The sequence below is a fragment of the Dermacentor variabilis genome, chromosome 10, assembly GCF_050947875.1.
Source record: "Dermacentor variabilis isolate Ectoservices chromosome 10, ASM5094787v1, whole genome shotgun sequence".
Classification (NCBI taxonomy): domain Eukaryota; kingdom Metazoa; phylum Arthropoda; class Arachnida; order Ixodida; family Ixodidae; genus Dermacentor; species Dermacentor variabilis.
This window is the reverse complement of record NC_134577.1, coordinates 90,891,671-90,916,941: the sequence shown is the minus strand read 5'-3', so window position 1 is coordinate 90,916,941 and position 25,271 is coordinate 90,891,671. Positions and strand designations below refer to the sequence as shown.

The 25,271-nt window shown below is 44.5% G+C and overlaps 1 protein-coding gene across 1 annotated transcript in view; it reads left to right on the top strand.

The window, feature by feature from the left end:
• The window catches only part of lft (Limb expression 1 family member lowfat), a 33,837-nt gene extending 12,619 nt beyond the window's left edge, over positions 1–21,218 (top strand). Inside the window, exons 3-4 of the mRNA XM_075673177.1 lie at positions 1,671–1,811; positions 11,334–21,218. Of these exons, the coding sequence (XP_075529292.1) occupies positions 1,671–1,811; positions 11,334–11,738 (546 nt within the window). The 3' untranslated portion in view covers positions 11,739–21,218. The remainder of the gene's footprint in view (positions 1–1,670; positions 1,812–11,333) is intronic.
• Positions 21,219–25,271: the final 4,053 nt, after the last annotated feature.

Genomic DNA, 25,271 nt, shown 5'->3' with positions numbered 1-25,271 from the left:
GAGACGTTCATGAACAGAAGTTGATACCACGGCGAATCCAAGAAAGCCCTGCACAACGAAGAACAAGGCTCCCGTCAATGTCATGGCAGTTTCTGGTCTGCCGTGCCCACCTTGGGTTTTGGTGGGAAGTGATGGCATTTTAGATCACGTTCCCGCAGAATATTGTCCCATTGTAGTGACAGTGAAGAAATAGAGCTGTTAAAAAATCACTAGTTAAAAATGTAACTATATTTTGGGCAAACCTGTGCTCGGCAAAAATGTGCGACACTCGAAGCACTGTGATAGTGGCAAGCACACTTGTTGGTGTTCGAAATCGCATCTATGGGTCAAGACCTTCGGCTATGTATGCATGACTCGTCGTACCTTCCAGCATAATCGCTGGTGCTCATGTATGTTCGAGAATGTACACCCCATTTCGGCCATGCATGCACTCTGATTAGACCAGGCTCTTCCACAGCAGAATTGGCAACAACATTCTGGAAATTTTACATACATGAAGGGGCGTCTTGCGCTGAGTGATAACTTTGTAACAATGGTTAGACGAGAAAAAAACAATCACAGAAAAAGATAGTTGTTAATATCTTTTATGCTAAAGTGCCTGATGCAGTGCTTGCACTATTTTTTTTTTTCATGAAGCTTGCTCTTTGGCATAAATGTTTGTTTAAATAAATGTGTGGAGGCCCCTCTCATGCAGCATTTGCAGTAGTCGCTTTGCAAACTCATTGTTCATAAGCCAATGTCTATAGTTGTCCGCCTGACTTGTTCGTAGCTTGCTGGCTAGCAGTAACCTATCTGAAATAGCCCTTGTTGCTAGGCAGAGCCTCAACAGGAGGTAAATATCCGCTGTAGAAGCTGGAGCAGAACACTTTGGACAATTTATTGGGTGTTGGACCCCAGGCCAGCATAACCTCGAATTCAAAGTTTCAACCTGTAATAGTCTTTATGAGGTACGCAGCAATCTTTTATATTTAACGGAGCAGAAATTCACATTTGTCGTGCAGCCCGTGTCCCCAAAAAACTTTTTTCGCCAACTGTACATCAAAACACTGTCTTTCAGCCACCAAATAATTCTGTTTGTTAAAAGTTTTCTTTCACCCCATTTTTTCTGTGTTCAGAATCATTAAAAGCATACAGCTGGAGAGCAGGTTGAGAATTTTGGCTTCAGTGAGTTTTGTCAAGTTTACAGAACCTGAACTCTAATGCAACTGCTCTCTACAGGAACATCAGATACGAGAATATCCAGCTATTTCATGTCTTGCATATACCTGGGAAGCACCTGTTCAGCCACTTGAAAAATATGCCTGATGTGAAAATTGTGACAAACAATGAGAGAAGTGATCATATACTGACACAATGACATACTGATACCCCAAGTGTCTACTTTCCATGTTTCTTTTTACTAATACACTTTACATGCGCTGTTCAAATTTGCAGCACAGGTCCAATCAGAAGTGTTTAAATAAGTATGGAACACACTTTATCATTATTTCCATCTGTGCTTTTCCTTTTGATGCACTATATCTTGGCGTCCATATTTATGCGCACTGTGCCTGAAGAGGTTAATCAGGATCATCACAGTCTCAAAGTAATATCTTTGTGATTATCGGCTCTAGTTGTGGACTCACATTGTTGTGCCTGGCTTGACAACCATCGCATTTCTGTTATTGCAGAACTGTCCGACCAAAGCAGAAGCTCGCCGTAGTGCAGCCAAAATTGCCCTGGTCAACTCTGTCTTCAACGAACACCCCAGCCGCCGCATCTCGGACGAGTTTGTGGCTCAGGCGGTGCACGACGCCAGGGCTTCGTTTGGCGTGAGTCAATGTGGCGTGAATGTTCTGTTTCTTTTTTTACTTACAGTAATGGTGCCTGCAAGGTAAAAGACATCATAAACATCAAATAGAATAATGACTTTAAGTGTAATACAGGTGCCGAAACTTTAAATTAGTATTCGTTGTTGCCAGGCGCATCCATACAGCATATCAGCCTCCCCTCGTTACGGCAGCCCATGTCGAGGATGATTCCCCTTATAAAGCTCGTCAAATTGGCACCGCGCGGTAGCAGTGCTCTCTCTTGTTATTTCTTGGTTGTTTTCACCTTTATTTCCATTCACAGAAGTGATATCTTAAGTAAAAGTTGATTTTGTGCCTTGACTCTGCAGAAATTGTGCATTTCTATGAATATAGCACAAAAGGTCTTTTTTATTTTTTTTATTCACAGCTCTAGACAGCACATCATGTTACATTCAGTACTATACTTTGACCTTAACTCGATTTCCCCCCCCCCACCCCCCCAACCCGCTTCGTGTCTCAAAGTACAGTGCACTCCACTACTATGCGTCTGAGCTACGTGGGAAAGTTAGCCTCTTACTGTTCTCTGGCAAATACACTTGAACCTCGTTATAACAAAATGGGATTTAACGAACTAACAGCCATAAGGAAGTGAATGCAATACCCCTTGGAATCCCTGCAAAGATCCATGTATTTTAGACCTCGTTTTTACGAATTCGAATTGTTCTGCAATGGATATAATGAACTAGATTGATCGCGGAAACCAAAAGTACTGACCGCTGCCCACCGGGAATGTCACCGGTTCAGCATGCGTTCTACGTGGCAGTTCAAAATTCCCTTGGCGAGTATGCCATTGCGCAACACTGTTCTTTCTCACCGTGGCACGGATAGTGGCCACACACGAATAGCGCTTCTTTCCTATCTTATCGCCCCTCTGTCTCGATGTTGCACATAGCTGGCGAAGCTGGGCGCACCCACTGAGATCACAATCTTGGAGGCCATGTCTAGCTACGCGGCACGTCGATGACGATGCTTGCAGCATTTAAAAAAACAGTGCCTGTCCTTCTCACTGCGGTGCGCCGTGGGGTGCTGATGCAGCTGGGTATGACCTCCGAGATTGCGGGAAACCGGCACGAACTGGCCAAGCCAGCGCGCTCACACAGCAGAGCCGCTGAGCCGTGATAAAGTGGCAGATCAGGTATAGTTTCCTTTTCAAGGGCTGACGGTATCCACATATCTCGCACTGTGCCAAACACTGTCGGCCGTATACTTCCATGGGTTTTGCCGCGACAATATGAGCGAGCCAAGTGGGAAGCAGAAGTGAAAGACCATCCCATCGGAACACTAGGACGCCATCGTAATGGCTGTCATTTCAGGTGCTAAAAAACTGCATCTTGCACACGCTGGAGAGTCTTTTGCTGTTGTTTTATAGAATTTTCATCATATACGTGGCTGCATAGCAGTTCGGTGGGCCGTGGGCATATACTACACTGAATGGCAGTAGTCGGTATAATGAAGTAATGGATATAACGAAGCGATTTTGGCTTCCCCTTCAACTTCGTTATAATGAGGTTTGAGTGTACAAACATGCAATTGCAGGAGGGGGCGTGTGTACAGATGCATACACTGTAAAGCTTTATTTATTTATTCAAAATGCCCTGAAGGTCAAAAGACATCACCAAAGGTAGTGATTACACAAAATAGCTGTAACAAAATGTGTTGTAAATGCTAAAGCAAATGTTGCTTCAGAATAATGAGAAATATACTAGAAATAGTTATATAAGCTTAATGAGAAAGACACAGGCAAGCTTAATAAATATGCAATGTTTGGCTATGAAAAAAGAAATACTACAGCAGTAGTACATCTTATAAAAAGTAGTTTACATATTATACAATGTTATTGAATACTTTCATGAATGCTTCGTGATCTTCAGCTGTAACTAGTGATGCGGGAAGATCATCATCATCATCAACCGGGGTACGCCCAATGCAGGGCAAAGACCTCTCCCATACTTCTCCAACAACCCCGGTCATGTACTCATTGTGGCCATGTCGTCCCTGCAAACTTCTTAATCTCATCCTCCCACCTAACTTTCTGCCGCCCCCTGCTACGCTTCCCTTCCCTTGAAATCCAGTCCGTAACCCTTAATGATCATCGGTTATCTTCCCTCCTCATTACATCTCCTGCCCATGTCCCATTTCTTTTTCTTGATTTCAACTAAGATGTCATTAACTCACGTTTGTTCCCTCACCCAATCTGCTCTTTTCTTATCTCTTAACGTTACACCCATCATTCTTCTTTCCATAACTCGTTGCGTTGTCCTCAATTTAAGTAGAACCCTTTTCGTAAGCCTCCAGGTTTCTGCCCCGTAGGTGAGTACTGGTAAGACACAGCTATTATACACTTTTCTCTTGAGGGATTATGGCAACCTGCTGTTCATGATCTGAGAATGCCTGCCAAACGCACCCCAGCCCATTCTTATTCTTGTGATTATTTCAGTCGTATGATCCAGATCCGCAGTCACTACCTGTTCTAAGTAGATGTATTCCCTTACCACTTCCAGTGCCTCACTGCCTATTGTAAACTGCTGTTCCCTTCCGAGACTGTTAAACATTACTTTAGTTTTCTGCAGTATAATTTTTAGACCCGCCCTTCTACTTTGCCTCTCCAGGTCAGTGAGCATGCATTGCAATTGGTCCCCTGAGTTGGTAAGCAAGGCAATATCATCAGCGACTCGCAAGTTATTAAGGTATTCTCCATTAACTTTTATCCCCAATTCTTCCCAATCCAGGTCTCTGAATACCTCCTGTAAATATGCTGTGAATAGCATTGGAGAGATCGTATCTCCCTGCCTGACGCCTTTCTTTATTGGGATTTTGTTGCTTTCTTTATGGAGGACTACGGTGGCTGTGGAGCCGCTATAGATATCTTTCAGTATTTTTACATACGGCTCGTCTACACCCTGATTCCACAATGCCTGCATGACTTCTGAGGTTTCGACAGAATCAAACGCTTTCTCATAATCAATGAAAGCTGTATATAAGGGTTGGTTATATTCCGCACATTTCTCTATCACCTGATTGATAGTGTAAATATGGTCTATTGTTGAGTAGCCTTTACGGAATCCTGCCTGGTCCTTTGCTTGACAGAAGTCTAAGGTGTTCCTATTTGCGATTACCTTAGTAAATAGTTTGTAGGCAACTGACAGTAAGCTGATCGGTTTGTAATTTTTCAAGTCTTTGGCGTCCCCTTTCTTATGAATTAGGATTATGTTAGCGTTCTCCCAAGATTCCGGTACGCTCGAGATCATGAGGCATTGCATATACAGGGTGGCCAGTTTCTCTAGAACAATCTGCCCACCATCCTTCAACAAATCTGCTGTTACCTGATCCTCCCCAACTGCCTTCCCTTCTTGCATATCTCCCAAGGCTTTCTTTACTTCTTCCAGCGTTACCTGTGGGATTTCAAATTCCTCTAGACTATTCTCTCTTCCATTATCGTCGTGGGTGCCACTGGTACTGTATAAATCTCTATAGAACTCCTCAGCCACTTGAACTATCTCATCCATATTAGTTATGATATTGCTGGCTTTGTCTCTTAATGCGTACATCTGATTCTTGCCAATTCCTAGTTTCTTCTTCACTGCTTTTAGGCTTCCTCCGTTCCTGAGAGCATGTTCAATTCTATCCATATTATACTTCCTTATGTCAGCTGTCTTACGCTTGTTGATTAGCTTGTAAAGTTCTGCCAGTTCTATTCTAGGTGTAGGGTTAGAGGCTTTCATACATTAGCGTTTCTTGATCAGATTTTTCGTCTCCTGCGATAGCTTACTGGTATCCTGTCTAACGGAGTTACCACTGACTTCTATTGCACAATCCTTAATGATGCCCATAAGATTGTCATTCATTGCTTCTACACTAAGGTCCTCTTCCTGACTTAAAGCTGAATACCTGTTCTGGACTTTGATCTGGAATTCCTCTATTTTCCCTCTTACCGCTAACTCATTGATCAGCTTCTTATGTACCAGTTTTTTCCGTTCCCTCCTCAGGTCTAGGGTAATTCGAGTTCTTACCATCCTATGGTCACTGCAGCGCACCTTGCTGAGCACGTCCACATCTTGTATGATGCCAGGGTTAGCACAGAGCATGAAGTCTATTTCATTTCTAGTCTCGCCGTTCGGGCTCCTCCACGTCCACTTTCGGCTATCCCGCTTGCAGAAGAAGGTATTCATTATCCGCATATTATATTCTGTTCAGCAAACTCTACTAATAACTCTCCCCTGCTATTCCTAGTGCCTATGCCATATTCCCCCACTGCCTTGTCTCCAGCCTGCTTCTTGCCTACCTTGGCATTGAAGTTGCCCATCAGTATAGTGTATTTTGTTTTCACTCTACCCATCGCCGATTCCACGTCTTCATAGAAGCTTTCAAGTTCCTGGTCATCATGACTGGATGTAGGGGCGTAGACCTGTACAACCTTCATTTTGTACCTCTTATTAAGTTTCACAACAAGACTTGCCACCCTCTCGTTAATGCTATAGAATTCCTGTATGTTACCAGCTATATCCTTATCAATCAGGAATCCGACTCCTAGTTCTCGTCTCTCCGCTAAGCCCCGGTAGCACAGGACGTGCCCGCTTTTTAGCACTGTATATGCTTCTTTTGGCCTCCTAACTTCACTGAGCCCTATTATATCCCATTTACTGCCCCCTAATTCGTCCAATAGCACTGCTAGACTCGCCTCACTAGATAATGTTCTAGCGTTAAATGTTGCCAGGTTCATATTCCAATTGGATATTCCAATTGGATGATTTCGCTTAGTTGAATGTACTTCATGGTAGACATTAATTTGAAAATTAACTCATCCTGCAACAGAGAACGCAATCTTTATAACTGTGATCAAGTCTCTATAATACATAATAACATCGCAGGTTCAGGCTGCAGTGAAGGTCACATCACGTAGCACTAGTTTACATTGATGTTATAATGTAATTTACAGCAGTAGATTTCTAGGTTTTTTCAGCTTCCACTGCGTCTTTACATCCATCTGTAGGCTGCACCTTAAAACTATAGTGGTCTTTTAAGCATGATTTAGAACTTGACCATGTGCTTATTTGTTAGAAGCTGTCCTGCAAAAAGAAAAGTGGCTTTCACAATTCCAGCTTGCATCATGCCAAACCCAGTGCACCAGAAGTACATTGTGCTATGTTAGTCGTTCAGCAAATAATGGTCATCTAAGCTGTGGATGAAAGCCAATCACAGATGAAACTAGCTTAGTTCCATCCCAAAAATGCCACAGTTAGTTGTCCTTTCCAGCACACTTGGAAGCATTTTGAAAAGCTTGTGCTGTAGCACAAATAGGCAGGGTGTTCGTGCCTTTGTTGATCTGTATATTTGTATCAGAATACTGGCTTAGCTAGAAACAAGGTACCAGCTAACCTGGGAAAGAGTCATTCTTATCGAAGGGTGTTTTTCGTTTAGTACTTGCTGCAGTGCCCTGTATGCCCGTGCAGCTCAACAACGTATGACTTCAGGTTGTAGGATTTATAGACTCACATGAGGCATATATATGCAGCTCCACCTAATCTGCCAGTCTGGCGCATGTTTTATTTTGGATGAGACCAAAATAGGGGCTGGCAAAGAATGATCATCAGCCCGTAATTAATGCCCAGCTGGGACCAAAGGCCTCTCTCAACACTCTCTCCATTTACTTACCCCTGTCTTGCGTGTACCCATGCTACATCTGCAAACTTCCCAATTTCATCATGCATGCCACCTAATTCTGCCCATCCTTGAACTCCATTTTTCTTTCGCTGGCATCTGGTGCTGCTACTTTATCCATTACACGACCTGCCTCACTCCATTTATTTCTCCTAATCTTTATTAGAATGTCAGCTACTCCTACTTGCTCTTTGATGTACACGGCTGTCTTACTGCCTCTTAACGTTAGGCTTATTGTCATTCATGCCATCGCTTATTGCACGGTCCTTATTTTCTCAAGCTTCTTGGTTAACCACCAGCTGGTGAGCTTGCTTTCACTGACCCTTTTTGGTTAAAACTGAACTACCTTAAAGTTGGCTTACTTTCCTTTGTAGCAAACTCAAAATGCTGAACACTAAATATAAACTTCTTGGCTGCCTCTGCCATGCCAAGGTCACGTGGTCCGTGTTGGAACACGTTGTGCGCAAATTATCCTATAGCATGCACCAATGCTGCTGGAGCAGTTGCAGCATTGGTGGGACAAGGAAAACAGATTAATGCATTTGCTGGAGTGTTTGTGAATTCATTGGTGCCTACCGTATTTACTTGCATAATGATCACACGCTTGAATTTTGTCGTCAAAATTCAATCTCTTTTCTTTCCCGTGTAATGATCGCACCCTGAACTTGCCGCAACGATATGTTGTGCGCCAAGTTAATACCTAATGATGATTGCGCTTACGATCTGTCGAATGCTGTCGAATGCTACGCAAACGACTCTTCAAGACATACCAAGCGGTCTGCACCAAGCATTCCAAACATTCTTAAGCGGATGCCCCATTTCATTCCTTTCATCGCTTTCTGCAGTTCCATGAGGAAAAAAAAAGCTACAACCAAACTTGCCTTGGTTTTATTACTTGTAGGCTTTAGAATGGTTAAGGTCAACAACAACAACAAAAAAGGCGCCTTTCGTTTCTTCTCTTCTGCACTCGTGGGCACGCAACAAATTGTGAGTGGCAACTATAGTAGCCACGTTTACACTGATACGTTAGAAGTGTACCTTATTCATACGCAGACACTTGCAACACAGCTAAGATATTCACCCACCCTTAGCGGAAACGTGCCGCATTAGGATAGTAGTGAAGACAAATGCTGCAGTTTCCACAGCATGCCCGCCATGTGTTTCTATGTCACTGGCAGCTAAGCGTGCCCATCTCCTTTCTGTCCCCTCAAGGTGGACATGGCTACATTACTGCCGCAAACTTGCCAATATTAACAATGTTATTCATTACTGATAGGGAAGAAACTGTTTCAATGCATGTAATGTACTCATACAGAAGAAAAAAAATTCTCGTTTGGCGCATTTGGCTTGCCCCGCCGGCCGCCATTTTTGTTATGGTGTCTCGCACTGTTACAGTGGCAGCCGCTTGTTTGTTGACCTGTTGTCATTCCGCAGCAAACGCGGGATGAAAAAGAAAATTTTTTCTTTTCGTGGGAAATTTAACCTGCGTAATGATAGCACCCCTGAATTTGCGTCAATGTTTTTGACGAATAAGTGTGACCATTATGCGAGTAAATCCGGTATTTGCACGTCGGCATATAATTCCTGCAGTAAGTCATAGCTGCAAGTGGGAAACTTTGTTTTAGTTGGCTATCATGTGCCTTCAGAGTTTTTTTTCTCCAGCTAAACTGTGTGCGTGTGTGATGGAGTGTGAGAGTTGGTACGAACTAGTATCTGTCCATTCTAGTTATTAAACTCCCAATCTACTAAAACGTCATATGTGGGCTGGCCTGTGACTGCCATTACCATAATACATTAATTAATACATTACAATAATACCTTACAACAAGTAAACTGAAGAAACATATAGCTATTGTGAGCTTGCAGGACTCGCAAAAGGTTGCACCTGTTATGAAAGACGAGTCTTTACTAAATTCTTATGCAGGAACAAGATGTACCTGTGTCCTAATTATCAAACACCCAAGACCAGAGTACTGCATTTCACTGTCATGTCATCTTTTCACTGATAAGCCATCTGTATGGCATGATTCGTTCTTAAATACTGTGGTCTCCCCGCGACGCTCACGGCGCGCACGCTCCGATTCCGCGCGCGACGGACGACCACCGCGGGTTCGAGCACTCCGAGCCGCCACGCGTGCAGGGCACCGCGTCCGCGCCTGCTCCAGTCTGCTCCGTGTGCCGACGCGCAGCTGTGCGTGTACGCGCCCCGCCAGCCCCAGCTTAGGGGAAGGCGAGACCGCGCGCGCAGCAAGGGAGACCCTAGGCAAATCTCTTTAGAAGTCACAAAGAACATTTATTAGGCTGGTACTCAATACAAACACACATTTTAACATCACGTCCGAATCTAAAGCTAATTAATACAGAAAACATGGCCAAATAGTCGCCGGTGGCTGCTAACGGCGCACCACGACAGAGAGAGAACAAAGAACAAAGAACCCCAGCAGTAAAAGACGCTGCCTATCCTTCGGTCAGCGCCTGCCATCGCGCGCCCCACAGCATAGAAAAGGGAAATAGAAAGAAACGACAGACGAACAGATGGGGGCACGATCGGCAGACGCTGCCTCAGGACATCGAGACGACGGAAGAGTGCGCGCGCGCGCCGAGGCCGGGACCCCGACGAGCCAAAGTAACCATCAGCCGGCGGCGGACAAAGGGGGCCGCCGCCGGCAGAGAGGAACATGTACGCACCTTCCGACGCCCCCGATGCGGTCTCTCCAGGCCCGGTCTTGCACGTGCTTACCCGGAGTGCACGCAAGCAGGGCTCGAATCCTGCCAAAATGTCAGCCAATGGGAAAAGCCTATTGACCTTTGTGTGGGCGGGATGACAGCAGAGCGACAGTGTTTTATGACCCGCTGCCACCCCGTCCAGGCAAGGAGGAAGGGGACATGGAGCCCCCCGGCAACACAACGCAATGGTCTCCACACAGCCACCGCGAGAGCCCGAAACCCCACATCACCTAACTGGCAATAAGTGATGTATAAGTTCAGCACTTATTAAATTTTGTCTGCTCAAAGAGGCAAACTTGACACATCAGGTAGAGATCTGTGCATAAAGATAATATACAGGATGTCAGCCATATTTTAGCTGTAATTGATGGCCCAATACTGACACGTCTTTTAGAATTTTTCATAATGTTTACAAATTCGGGCTTGTTTTACGAATGTTTTATTAAGTTTTATAAATGATAAGGTGTTGGAAGATGGGACAGTACAATGTGTTAGAAGTATATATATAACAAAAAAGAAAACAAATTGTCACAGTACTTATACTGCAATATTTGTGGCACCCCAAGAGGGTTTACACGGGAGAAGTATCATCAGACAAGTTCTATAAAGCAGACCAAGTCAGCAATAGTAAAGTGACTTAAAAATGTCACTGGGATCAAAACACAATGTATTGCTTTTTAGTCTGTGCTGTTCCAAGTTTGATGTTGCTTGTTTGTGCTGCATCTAAAGGTAACTAATCATTCATAAAGCGCTTATGTATCCCACAGAATGTGTGTGCTCAAGGCAAACTATAGAAAAAATGCATGTCATTGTATACGTGGGATTTTTACGAATATGAAAGTTCACAGGTTGGCAGGCATGCATGCTGCACAGTGCTCAGCTATTAAAATGAAATAGGTGGCATTGCGGCTGGCATTGTGGTATTGCATTGTGTCACACGATGGAAGAGGGGGATCACCCAGTGATCACCGGCGGCACAAAAAGCGCCAGCCCCCATGCCTACAAATTATCTTGTTCGAATAGCTGAGCACTAGACATGATGCTCATCAACCATGCGCCGGTATCATGAGCTTTGCCTTTCGCGCCACGGCAACGCAGGGAAGCCAGGGAGTGGAGGCGTTCCGCTTCATGCTCGAGGCGAACAGAGGGCGCACCATGCTCGAGTTCCAGGAGCTGATGAGCGTCTTCCAGCTGCTGCACTGGAACGGCTCGCTGAAGGCGATGCGCGAGCGCCAGTGCTCGCGCCAGGAGGTGCTGGCACACTACTCCCGCCGGCCGCTCGATGACGAGCTGCGCACTCAGATGGCGCTTGACTGGGCAGCACGCGAGCGCCAGCTGGGGCCCACAGGCCGCGTTGCTGCCGAGGCTGCAGCTGCTCGTGCCGAGCTCGAAGCAGCACGCCTCGCCGGCCGCGAGTTGCGCTTCCCGCTCGAGAAGCAGCGTATACTTGCAATGGCGGCCCGCATGAGTGCCGACGGCCCAACTGTGGCCTCGAGCCCCTGATGAGCGCAAGTCACGGCAGTCTATGGTGGCTGCCACTGTGCTTTATTCCAGACAGAGAGAGTGACTTTTGCTGGACTACGCAGCCATTCGTCACGCTGATGCCGTAGCATGATCCGTCCATATGGGCCATTCAAGTGCCTAATGGCCCTGAGTTTCGGAGTGTCGGAGTGCACAGCAGCGACCTCAACTGCCCCCGGGTGGCCAGTGGCACCTGAAAACCTGCTTCTCGGTGAAGGCTGGAGGATTGTCCGATCTCTACTGCCATTCATGCCATGCGGCACCGTCTGGCCGTGCAGGTTGTTGGATGCGGTCATCTTGACCCTTGAAGTGCCTTTGCTGCTACTACCCACTGCTAAGCTTCTGTTGCTGTAGTGGATGGTTATGGGCTTGCAACAAGCTTCGGTACCCCCCTCTCTTCCCTCGCTCTTCCCTGTCAATGCAGAAGGCTGTTTAGGTTACTTTGCTGGAGTGTATGCATTGAGAAAACTTGACTCCAATGGAGAACAAATGGAAGGCACCATCTGTGTCATTGCCTGTTGATACTCAACGTATGCTGTATATTCAAGATCCTTTCAAGTACATATTTGTTGACAACCAGTGTGGCTGGAAGAAATTCGGCTCTAAGTCAACTTACCTGCCATGTTTGTAATGATAGACTTTGCTGTGTGCATCACATGGCCATGCTCGCAGTGATGGGCTTTAAACCTGTGTTGGCTTTAAACCTGTGTAGGCGGTGTTTAACTTGATTAATTTATTCAGCCAAGCCCTGCCATCCATAACCATCTGATGACTTGCTGTGCTGCCTTGCCAAATTTAACAAGTGCCTTGGGTAGCAAAGTGCCAACCAAATCATAAAACGAAACAATCTTGTATTCTGTTTGACCTAAGCATGCAGCAATACAAGCACTTTATTGTAGTTCATGTGCCAGTTGAGATGTGATGAACTCTTCAAGCAATAGCAGACAAAAAAAAACGCATTCTGTCTCATCAGTTTCGCGCAGTTAAGTGAAGACTAAGGGCTCATGTCAGCCAACCAGTAATGAGAGTTGTCTGCGTGTTATGAGAATGGAGGAGGGCTCACCAATTTCACACCGTTGATCCTTACAGGCAACTTCAATCCAGTCGGCATTGTGCAAAGTGCGATCAGTTATAGAAAATGGAAGAGCGCTTCTTGTGACTTTGAAATCGAAAGTATGATGGAATCTCATCAGGTTGGGACTGAACATGAAGCACGAAGATAAAGACTGACCAAAAATGGTTTAGCAGTGGTAATGCTTTGGCTCCGACATGGGAGACTGGTTTGCAGTGAGACTAAAAAGTGATGAAACGCTTGCTTAAGTATGTTGTATAAAGTGACCGAGACACCTAGCATATACTTATAGGTGGCAATTCATAATCATTTCCATGGTAGACACTCTTGACCAAAATGATGCTAATTTGCTACCTGTATATGCTAAGTGTTGCAACCTTATTATGTGATGTACTTAAGCGACTATTTTGCCACTTTTTAATCTTACTGTGAACAAGTTTTCCTTCTGCGAGCCAAAACATCATCATTACTAAAAAAAATCCATGTTTGGTGTTTGTCTTACCTTCCGTCTTCTGACTCGTTGCTTTGGTTGGCTGATGTGATTGACAGGCTTCACTGCGCCGCGCAACATTGATGAGAGGAAGTATGGGCTTGGGAGCCATATTCCTCTAGCAGTTCTTGCATTTTTACAGAGAGCTACTGGATTTTCCGTTAGGTAAGGTTACTGTAGTGGCTCTAGTGGTTCTCATTAACACTAGCATAGCTTTTTAGTATAATTATCTACATACATGCAGGGTTCCTGCCTTATGTGCCAATTCATAAAAGTTCTCCATTATGGAGGGCCAGTTGTCCTGTCAGTACTGTGTAATTGTGGCAAAGGTTGTGAGGAGGTTCATCTATTGTCACAGTTGCTGTTGGGATCTCATCTGTCCACTCGAACATCTCTGCTCGAACATTGCAGACTCGTGGTCTGGTTGCTTGATTCTTCAGTTGAATGCTGTGGTTGAGGGAAAGGTCTTTTATTACCGTGTCCTAAGCAATTGTGACGACAAGTTAAAAAAAGAAAGAGGCATGGCGGACTTGATACATCCACTGCCTTGCATATAGTGCCAACTTCTTGGCCTCTCGTGTACCTAGTTTCTTTTTTCTCTTTTTACACTGGTGTAGTGAATTCAAGACCTATCAGTAGCACATGTAAGCATAATTTTGGCTTTATATGACTCTCTGTTTTTCACTTAACGTTTGGGCACAGTTTTGCGTTATTGTCACCTGACCATATCCATCAACCAAGAGTTCCAACACCAAAAGGGGGACAGTCAGTTTTCAAGGACTTTCAGCCAGAAGTACAGGCCATGACCTTGTAACCTCACTACACTGCTCATAGTTTTCACTGTTGAAAAAAATGGCAGTGATTTGGCGAGCGAAAAAAATCCGTCCGTGTGCGGCCAATCTGGCCACAAGTCAACAGCAGTGTAGACAACTGGCGCAAAGAAGCAAGGATATTAAGCTGCACCAGTGGTTTTTGTTGAAATGTATGTTTGCTAGTGCAATAAGCCGAGACAGAGGTTAAAAATGTAATGGACAACCGCTAGTCTAGGACTAGCATTTGTCATCTTTAACCTCTTTCTTTGTTAGCATCTTTAACCTCTGTCTGAGCTCTGTATAAGTAAACATGCATGGCATAAAGATGTTCCAAATAAAAGTGCTGACATAATGTGTTTAAAAACTTAACAACCCTATCCTTAAAAATCGACAGGCAACCTATAGAGAATATACATGAGAACTTGAAGATTTGTTCATGCTGATAATCGGCACGATTCAGTAATTGTGAGTTAATTGTAAGATTCTCGCTTTTATAAGCAGCATTCTAGTGGAAGTATCATGTGTGTGCAAATGAGCACACTTTCATATTGTGCTCTTTAGCTGTGGTTTTAAAGGGGCACTTAGAAGAAATACCAACTCAAGCTAGATTGGTAGACTGCAGTCATGAAATTTCAAATAGGTCAGTTTTATTGTGATCAGACATTCGATAAGCCACTAAGCCAGACAAGTCGCAAAAGTGAGGTGGGTATCAACACCATGTTGAAATTCTCGCCCCAACTCGCTGTGATGTCGTAGATTTCCACAGCATTTGTTCATTGCTGGCAACTTTTTTTTTGTCAATAAACAGTTTTAGTATGATGTACACAATACCCTTGTGTACGCTATAACTTAGTGGGTCCAAAATTTGCATACGCAGGATGCTATGAAGAGCTTTGCAGGTTACATACGTGCACTACCTTTTGGATTTAGCATTGCGGGCCTTGCCTAATTCGCTTGGATAGCATAACGACATGGCAGCGCTGAGGTCACTCGCTTTTATCTGAATTCGGTCTTGTTACTTGCTGTTCATCATGCCAGCAAAACGTAAATGGTGAAATAATCTTTTGCCTAGTCTTATCTCGCTTCAAGGACCAAGTACTGGTGATGTTTTGTTGTGATTATTGAGCTTAGCCATCTGTTCTAATGCTGCCAAGCCTAACTGAACATGGTGCCATTGCTGGGAAAGTAGTTTGACTTCTATGTACCAGATGGTGCCACCGCAATTGGTTTTTGCCAACCGTTCACCACGCGGGACGCTAGCAAAAAGTGTCATCGAGGACATGCGTGCAGCGCGGTGATAGCCATATTGCATGTGTCTACATAAATGACCAAGCTGCTATGTTTAAGTGGTCTAGTAAGTAATGATTACATGGGTTTTAAATGTAATCAGAGGAATAAACCTAGCATTTGGGGACTTTTTTTGTACATGACCCACAGTGGTAGCTCACTGGCTATGCCAATGTGCTATTGAGCATGAGGTCACTGGTCCGATTTGCAACAGCGACGTTACAGGGAAGGCAAAATGCAACAACACTCGCATAGTGTGCTTTGGGTGCTCGTTAAAGAATCCCAGGGAGTCAAAATTAATGCGGAGCCCTCTACTGCATTGTCCACCATAGCCCACTCCGTAATTTCAGGACATTAAACCCTACATTCATTTTTTTGTTTGTACATAAATAACGAAGGTACACAAGAATACTGGGAAACCTGCAGCATCATGGTTTGCATGTGAAATTTAGAAACAGAAAGCTTCTTGTTTTTTGTTTTGCTTATGGCATATTTCTGCCACCGAAGTGTGAATAAGAGTTCTGAAACATTATCGATCTAAACTGATTTCGTGTTTCTCCTTGGTGTTCCTTTATGGGTATCGGGGAGGATAATCCCGACGCTTAAGTCTACCTGCTTAATTTGCAAATCCTGCTCGTGCTTGATTGGTCTTAGCTCATAATGCATATTGCCACTGCTCGAGCAACATTCCAAAGTGTCTGGTCTCTGTCTCTCAACCGAGATCTTTCATTTTAATTACGCTGACATTTTTATTAGCTGTATAGCCATTTTGCAGTTCAAATGTGCTTGTGATGTTCGTTGTAAGTTTATGGGACAGGTTGAAAGTATCATTATATCATTGTTTGACACAGAAATGTGTTGCTGATATTTTACTTTTAATACATTTCATTCCCAAGTAACAAGATCAGAATGTTAATTGGCATGATTTCTGTCGGCACACGTACATGCAGGCACCGAAACAGCTTCTTGCAGAGGCCACTTGTAAGTGTGTCACTAAGCCCATCAGAAAATTGATCTTGGAAGTTAGTTAGTCATTGCCCCTTGGATATCCTTCAGACGTCCAATGTAGATTTGTGTGCTAAAAGTTCATCCTGAGCATAATTAGATGGCCTGCGATACCCACGATAAACTATCTGTATCTCAGTCTGTCATGTTGCAACTTGTCTCATTGTTAATACTTGGCAGCTTGTGTATATAGACACAGAAATATGGTAAGTCATTGACCTGCAACACTCTGTCTTTGTCTTATATTGTGCTTTATTGCATGCCGCTTCTTATGTATTTTTTGTTTTGTTTGTCTTTAACATCGGTATTGATTGGCACTTGGCATGTCAGTGGGTCTTGAAACTATGGCACCATGGCAATATTTCATTGCCATGAAAGCCACATCATGTGCGAAAAATGTAGAAAAAATTGGAAATGCCCATCCACATAGGCTCTGTAGAAATGAAACTGTAGGTATGATATGTGCATAGATGGCTGCCCAGCTTACCAGTGATGAGCCGTCAAAGTGTGTACGATGATGCACGATCGTGTTGATGATAACGCAGTTGCGGTGACAAAATGACGATGAAGAAATGCTCATTTTGTGCTGACGTGACTTGCAACGTGGGCCCAGTGCCCCTTTTTGTGGGTGAGACCTGAATTTGGTGGACGTTTTGTGATGCATTGAAGGCTGGTCATTGTACGTAGTGCGATTGTTTCTACATATGATGGCAACAAATATGCTTTTCTTTAAGCTATAGTAGTTGTGCTTATTCTTGCTAAAGAGAGAGTAATGGCCATGTTTTGCTTCTGCGATTCATTGGCCGTATCTAACTGGCATATTTATTTTATTCACGAACCAGTGTTTGATGATTTTTGAAACTTTGGCCACATTGTGGTGCTTGCATGTATAGAGCACGGTGTGTCATAGGTTTGAAAAATGCAGAGCTTTAAAGATAATTGTTGTTCAAAGTTGCATGAAAGCAACAGATGCGTTTAAAATTTCTCTTACTGTTGATGACAGATATCCGTAACTGCTGCTCTGTGTTTCAATGGAGTAGGAAAGAGACACGGAAGAGTTAACTGCAGGCTTATTTTGCAAATCTATTTCCAGCGTGCTAGAGAGTTCCGTCACTGCAGTGTTTGCTTTCTTGAAAAGACCAGTCTTCTAATACCCCTGTCACACGCACACTTTCAGACTTTGTTCACACTGAAGGCAGTTGAAATCTGCAAGCCCCATTGGCTCCCTTCCGAGTGCTTGCGCAAAAGAGCCAATCGTGATCAATAAACTTGATCCCGATGGAGCTCGATCACGGTCAAAAGTGTCCTTGTGACACTGGTATGTGGCTGCTGAACTACAAATATGCACAGTAAATGATGCCTGAACTTGTCGGAAACGTACCTGTTCTCTTGATGAACGTGAAAACATTGCCTTCCTGCTACATTTGACATGTGTTTGCGTGCTAGAAGTTAGAACGCAGCAGATGTCCGTGCTTTGAACATTGACCATCCCACTTTAGCCGAAGGGGATGCTTGTAGTTTTGCCTTTGCAGCTCTATACAGCATTTTACTTATAAATATTATATGTATACACACGCTTTTTTTTTTCTGCGGAATGGGAGCCTTCTTGACTGCGAGCTGGATGATTGTCGGCCCAGTGCTAAGTGATAGTAAATGGATGCATGTCGTTGTGGCCACGCCTTGTTCGATGCCAGATTGCACCCCTCGCTGGGGTGCCTTTTGTGCTGTGGTAATCTAGTCTGTGATTCGGTTCATGTGCTCATGAATCGCCGCCGGCCATGTGAGTGGTTTGTGCCACAAGAGGGTCTTGGGGGACGGTGATAGTAGTGTCAAGCCACTTGTGATTGCTACGGCGTGCTTCTCGGTTCTTCCTAGTCCGCAGTTCCTTCTGTAGTGATGTCCCGACTCAGCGGTGTGTAACTGCCGTCTTCTTTGCACTCCTGTTAAACGACATCGCGCTGTCGTTGCGTTTCTTGTTCATCTCGCATTCTTGTGAAATCTTCGCCGTGCCTTTACGAAGGTACTGATTGCAGAGAACACTGAGGGATGTGAAGGAGCTCTGACATCAAATTTTGCAAATTCTTTTTGTTAAATTAGTCATTATTCAGTGCTTCCTGTTTGATTGCTGTGCGATACTGTGTTACATTTAGACACATTTTAAGCACTGGTCATTTTGAAGTGATCATACCAGCCTATGGCCTACTATTATGCATCACTATAGGAGTGGCATCATACTTTGAGCCATAAGCTTAGCAAAAATATTTTCATTTGTGGGTGCTTTACATGGTTTAGCACTGCAAATAATTTTTCGCATATTTTTCTTGACTATTTAATTGATTAGCGTTTAATATAACATTTAAATTTGATGATGTTGATACTAGTAAACGGTATGAGAGATCCTCTCTGCTACAGTGACTCGGTGGTTATTTAATTCTGCTCTTGTGCATGAGGTGACCAGTTCTACTTGTAATCATGGTAACCATGTTCAGGTGAAACTTGTAGATTCCTGAATATTGATATTTTGGTGCACATCAAAGAACTGTAGCTCACCAAAATTAACTCGGTGCTCTTTAAAATTGGGTCTCTGATAGCCCAGGAGTAGCTTCGGAATGTTGAACCACACTTATCAAAGAATCTAAACGTAAATTTGTGCAAACAGGCTCCTCTCCACATCTGGCGCGCTGCACCGATAAGGTATGGCATAGATGCATCGTCCAGGTCCAATGTGGCCAGCATTTGCCTTAAATCTTGTGCCCATAGCACAAGCCAAAGGGTTGCTTCACAGTACTACTTGGAGAGAAAATTGGCGCCACTGTATGTGCAACTTCGTAACGTGTCCCATGGCAATTCAAGGATATGGAATGTTAAACATATCTTGAACGCGGCTTGGCCAAAGCTATGTTTATGGCTACGTAGTTTTAAGCATCACATGTTCTTGCCATTAAGAAAGAGAGGGGAATTTCACTGGGAGAAAGGTGGAGATGTCAGCCTGAGTGCCCTGCCTATGGTCTGCTTTTTTGCCATCAAGTCTCCTTTAGAAGTCTTGGTGGCCCCGTAATATATCCCACATTTATGCTTCACTACTCAGAACATGCAAACAATAAAAACGGATAGATGTGCTTGAACGTACCGCACAATGAGCGCAGACTTTCTCAACCTTTCTCCAAACTTATATACTTGGTAGTGACGCTGTTCATATTTGATACAACTTGTACACTCTGGTATGACAACATAAGCTTCAAAAACAAATAATTATTATATAATGAAGCAGCAAGAATGCCATCTTACACGCTGTTCTAGGAGCAAGAAAATAATTGTGACAGACAGAAAACTATTTGAAAACGTGCGTTTAGCATTTCCTGCCTCCCCAAAAAGATGGCAATCCAAATCGTCCCTCTCCTTGGCATACTCAAGTGTACAAATATGGAACAGCAGCACCACTCTTTCCTCTAGGCATATACAAGCCTCAATATAATACAATATCATAACAAATTAGCAGATATAACAAAGCATATTTAAAATGTTTTCCGCTGATATTGGCTGGTAAGAAATAGAAGCTTATAATGAATTTGGATAATAACAGGTATTTTTCTGTTGGGCACAATCTTTATTTAATGAGACTCAGCTGTAATAGCTTTTAATTTTGCATAAATAACAGCTAAAATGCACACTAAGCAGCAACATTAGACTTAAATTGACTTGGTAAATTATACTTCCGGAATACAAGAGACGGCAGTCTTACTGCATTGAAATTCTAGGTTAGTCAGAAAATATTTAAGAAGCTGAAGATGGGCTTCAAGATCCCACATTATAAATAGCCGCTGGTGATGTCACGAGATTTGGACAGGCTCTGTTTGGGACTATAGTTATTAATTTGTCAATAAGCAAAGATTATGTTGCGTTCAATAAGAACCAAACAATAACCTTAGCAAATCTCAACAACATTTCTGAACGAGAAAAGAACAGGCCACCATGAAAATATACTTCGAAGTTCGTGATGTCATACTCAATACTAGGATTGTGGCTGATGTGGGATACTATTCGAAAACGAAAACTTTGCCCTTCAGAATTTTGTTTAGGAACCAACGGTCAAATAAACACGAATTCATAATTTGTAAAATGCACTTCACCAGAATAAACTAATTTAGTGTTGCCATTTGGTGTATCTTTCTCATTCTTCTAAGTCCTCTCTTGCTGGAAACAGGCCATATTGTGCTTAAATATGATAAGTGACCTGCCATGATGCTGTGATGACTTTGGTGTGCTTCTGCTAATCACAAGGTCATAGGTTCAATTCCCAGCCATGGCAGCTATATTTTGAGGGGGGCGGAATAGATTTAGGTGCACGCCAAGGAACACCAAAAGGTTCAAATTAATCTGAAGGACCCCCTACTGGGTTCCCATAGCCTGTGTGTTACGTTTGAGTGTTAATTTAAATCCCAAATAAATTGGTCGTCATTTATTAAGGACAGCTGTTAAATAACATTCACATGTGACGTACACAACTTTGAAAAATTCTGTCAGAGCTCCTTCATATCCTTGATGTCTTTTCTTTCTTTTTCATGTAAAAATCCAGTTTTTCTTTATGTATTCTCATTCTTCCCAATTCTAGTATTGGTTTGCCAACATTATTTTTGTGGAAAGGGAGAACTGCGTTTTTTTTTATGTCGTCTTGTTATAGCGAGTGCACTGTGTAGCTTTTGGATTTATGTGTGTACTTGGAAGCTGTACGAAATGGGCTGACAATTTAGACACAGTCATCAGTAAGAAAAAAAAAATAAAGTGCTTTTACAGTATGACTTTGAATTTCAATTACTTCTTTGTTGCCGAGCTTTGTTGCGTACCTTCAAACACTTTACAACTGCTTGCAAGTATTTAGGGCAGGTTTTAGAATGGTATGCAGCTTTGTGGAACTACACAACATGTGCTTTTAACTAAAATTTCCACAATAGGTCTGACGTCTTGTTTATCATGGTTAAGCATGCAATCACATGACTGAACCACCTTGTTAAACCAGTTGGCACATATTAGTAACAGGAACAACTGCAAAAATGAACATAATGTATTTGACTGCACACTCTGCGATGCAGGTCTCCTGTCCCACAAAAAAAATCTCGTGCAGCGACACCAAATGTTCCTCAGTGGTTTCAGTGCCCTACGAAATTCTGACACTGATTACGGCAGCCTCAAGGAGTTGGTGATATGGAAAGAAAAGCCATCCCACAAATCCTTTGCATAATGTGAGAATTTCGCAGAGTGGCATCAAATGTTCGTTAGTGGTTTCAGTGCTTGCAGAATTCTGAAGCTGATTACGGCAGCCTCAAGCTAGGTGGTGATACGGAAAGAAGAGCCATAAGCAGGGATTTGAAAACATGTGCAGTGATTGATCTATAAAGTGCTAATAAGTACGATGCAGACTCATTAGGAGATACTGGGAATATTGATGGCACCACCCTTCTATTCAAAACCATTTGTGTGTTCTACCCCTCGATACCTGAGTTTGGCAATTTGGTTGACTTACAGAAGCACCCACAGACAGCAGGAATCGACATCCAGCACTGCACCCTAAAGCGCAAATCATAAAGGGTGTTCTTGCAAGAGGCAGTGCATTGAAGTGGTGCAAAAGACTATCTCCCAAGCCACAGCAAAATGCAAGCAATCAAGTTGGGAGAGAAGTACAGTGGATTATATAATGCCAGATAACACCGGGAGAAAGAGCAGGAGACACTTCCCTGACCTCTACAGTACAGACCAGAAGGCGAATGTTTGAATGCCTTGAACATTTTTACGGTGAGACGGATGCCCGCTAAAGGACTATAAGAAGGTGACATCGGTTTTCAGCATCAGTGAGCTTGTTTCTGCTATGTTTGAAACCATGGAAAAACTAAAACGCTGACTTCTGGCCTTGCTGAAATAGAGATGAGGCAACCTGAAGTTTCCACCCGTGACACCAGCGCCAATTGCTCCCCGAGCGGGCAGATTTGAACGTCGACAGTCGGCTCTTGTCCTAACCATACTCACAGACTCACAAGCAGCATGCCGCAACTACCTAAACGGCAGAATCAGCCACAGCGCGCTCCGCATCCTCCGCTCAAGTGGCAAAACCGTCAACAACCAGGCCAAACACACGATAGTTTGGGTGCCGGGACATACCGACATTACGGGAAATCAGGAGGCCGATAGGATAGCTCGAGGGCACGCAACAAACCGAGCATCCAACAATCCCAACCCCGCTGAGGAACCCGAGCCGGTAGCCCAAAGCTATTCAGAGATACTAAACTACTACAGAGGCATCAGACGAAAATACCCGCCCCCTCACAAACAACTAAATAAAGAAGATGCCGTAGCATGGCGTCAGCTACAAACGGGAACATTCCCGTGCCTAAACATGCTAAGCAAGATCTACCCCACGCTGTACGAGAGCAAGTGCCTATGGTGTGGAGACAAACCAACCCTATACCATACCACATGGGCTTGCCAGAAAACAGAAGGGCTAGCCATAATAAAAAATCCGAGTGCGGAACAGTGGGAGAGGATGCTATCCAGCGACATCCTGAAAGTCCAACAAGGACTAGTAAGGCGTGCACGCAGGGCAGCTACCCTCAGCGGAGCCCTGGACTAGGGGAACCGACCCTGGAGAGAAGATGGAAGACTCCATCTGAAGCCGCAAAAATCACTGCAAAATAGAGCAAATAAACGTTTTTCATCATCATCATCATCATCTTGTCTCGTCGGAGCGACTGTGCAGCTGCTTTATTCCATGGCACCCGTTTGTGTTGGAGCACGCATATGGGCTACCGGTTGCACTTCCACCATAGCAAGCGTGGCGTCGCTATCGCGCAAGCTTGGTACACATTTATTTATTTTTTTACTCGAAAACACGAAACACTGAGACCATATTTTGGGGAAATTCGCAGATTAGACAAGCGCCGAGCTGTATGAAGAGTCAAATCACGCATTTTTATTTTAATTCCCATGCTTTCCTTTAATCCGTGTCGTGTGGATATCGAGTGGCCCTTACGTGCACAGAACAGCGGTGGAACAGCTGCGCCAATTGCACTAAACTGCGCCGAGAGAACCTTTTGCGCCATCCTGCGCCAAAACGACATTTTAGTGGAAAATTGCACCGAGCCTGCGCCAAAGCATATGTATAGAAACGAAACCCTCCTTCCGTTGAGCTTCGCAAATAGCAAAACTGATGTCAAAACCAAGAGCGCGCTATCATCATCATCATCATAGAAGCAGAAGCTCGTGCAGAATGAACGCCTCGCATGACGTCTCATCATGCAGAGGCCCGTCTATCAGGTTTCTCTATGCGCCCGTCGGAGACATCCGGTTCGTCGTTCGCGCATTTTTCTCCGACGGACGTACAGTTTAGTGCCGCTTTGCCCTCTTGCTAGCGCTTTATTTCGGTGTTCATCGAACCCACGTGGTACCGCGCACTTTGCCGAAGGAGGATTCGCCACACTCTAGGATTAAAGGGACACGAAAGGAAATAACCAAGTTGACGTGGACTGCTTAGCTGCCATTCCGGAAACTTCGCGACGCTTGTTTCGTGCCAAGAAAAGACTTAATTTACGAGAAAATCGCATCCGAAGAGTCCTAGTACCTTTTTCGAATCTCCCGCCACCCAACTGGGGGTGTGGTGACGTAGCATATACGCCATCACCGCCTTTTGCTGCCGTCGGCGACTAAAACGGCGCCCGACAGACGGCGGTACCAAGCCAACACCAGATAAAGCCCCTTAAACTTCGTAAAGTAGTGCCACTCTCCTCCTCCGCCTTCACTCCTCGTTTCTCCTCTCTTTCGCGCTCCCTCCTCGACCGTGGCGCCACCTACACTACTCGAGCGTAGCAACGGCCCCAACATGCACTCCTCGCCACTCCGTATACGCTTCTCGAGCAAAAATGGCGCTGAAGCAAGGCGCGTAGGCCCACGTGATGCTATTAGGCCAATAGCGACGCGGCGGCGCCCTCGCCAGAGCGCGCGAGGAGGAGGCGGCATTCTTCAAAGCGTGGCACTACTTTACGAAGTTTAAGGGGTTTTAAACACAGATCACGGCCGAGCTAGAGGGGCGATGCGCACGTCGCCCCTTGTTGTGACTTTGGGGTGTAGGACTAAAGACGGACTCTTTCCGCAGACGGAGAAGAAACGAAAAACTTTATAAAATATTTAGATACTGGATAATAGCGTACAGGTCATTGTGGATAGTGAATCATAGCGTACAGATGATAGGTACAGGAGCAGTAAGAGCGCATCAGACCGACTGCGCCGGCTGGAAGAGACTCTCTCTTCTCACAATGAGCCGGTTCTCTCTTAAGTCCCTTCGGCGACCCCTCGTCGGCAGGAACCACTTTGGGCGAGTTCTCGTTTGCAGGAACCAGGCGGGGCAGGGTCATGGCGTTGCCCACGTCGATTTCTTGATTCTTCGCGGAGATGGCTGGGCGCATCTTGAAGTCGCCTCCCGTGTCGAATTCTTGATTCGTCGCAGAAACGGCTGGGCGCCGCGGATATGCCTGGGAGATTCTTGAAGTCGCCTCCCGTGTCGAATTCTCGATTCCTCGCGGAGAAGTAGGAGTTCCCGTCGCCTCGCGGTTGCCACGTGGTGCTCGTAATATGGCACAACACCCTGTAGCCTCGTCGAGCACAGATAAAGTGAGAGCGGCGGATTCGCCGCTGCATCTGCTTTTTGGCCAATGGCGTAGACCATCCAGGCATGCCGCGACTTCACATGGAAGTTGAATTCTCCGCTACTTGCAGTTTGTGCCAGTTTCGCGAGTCAGCAAAACCAGCGCGCAGCACTACGCGACAACGAAACTACTGAAACGCGAAAGCGTGGCGGTGGAGAG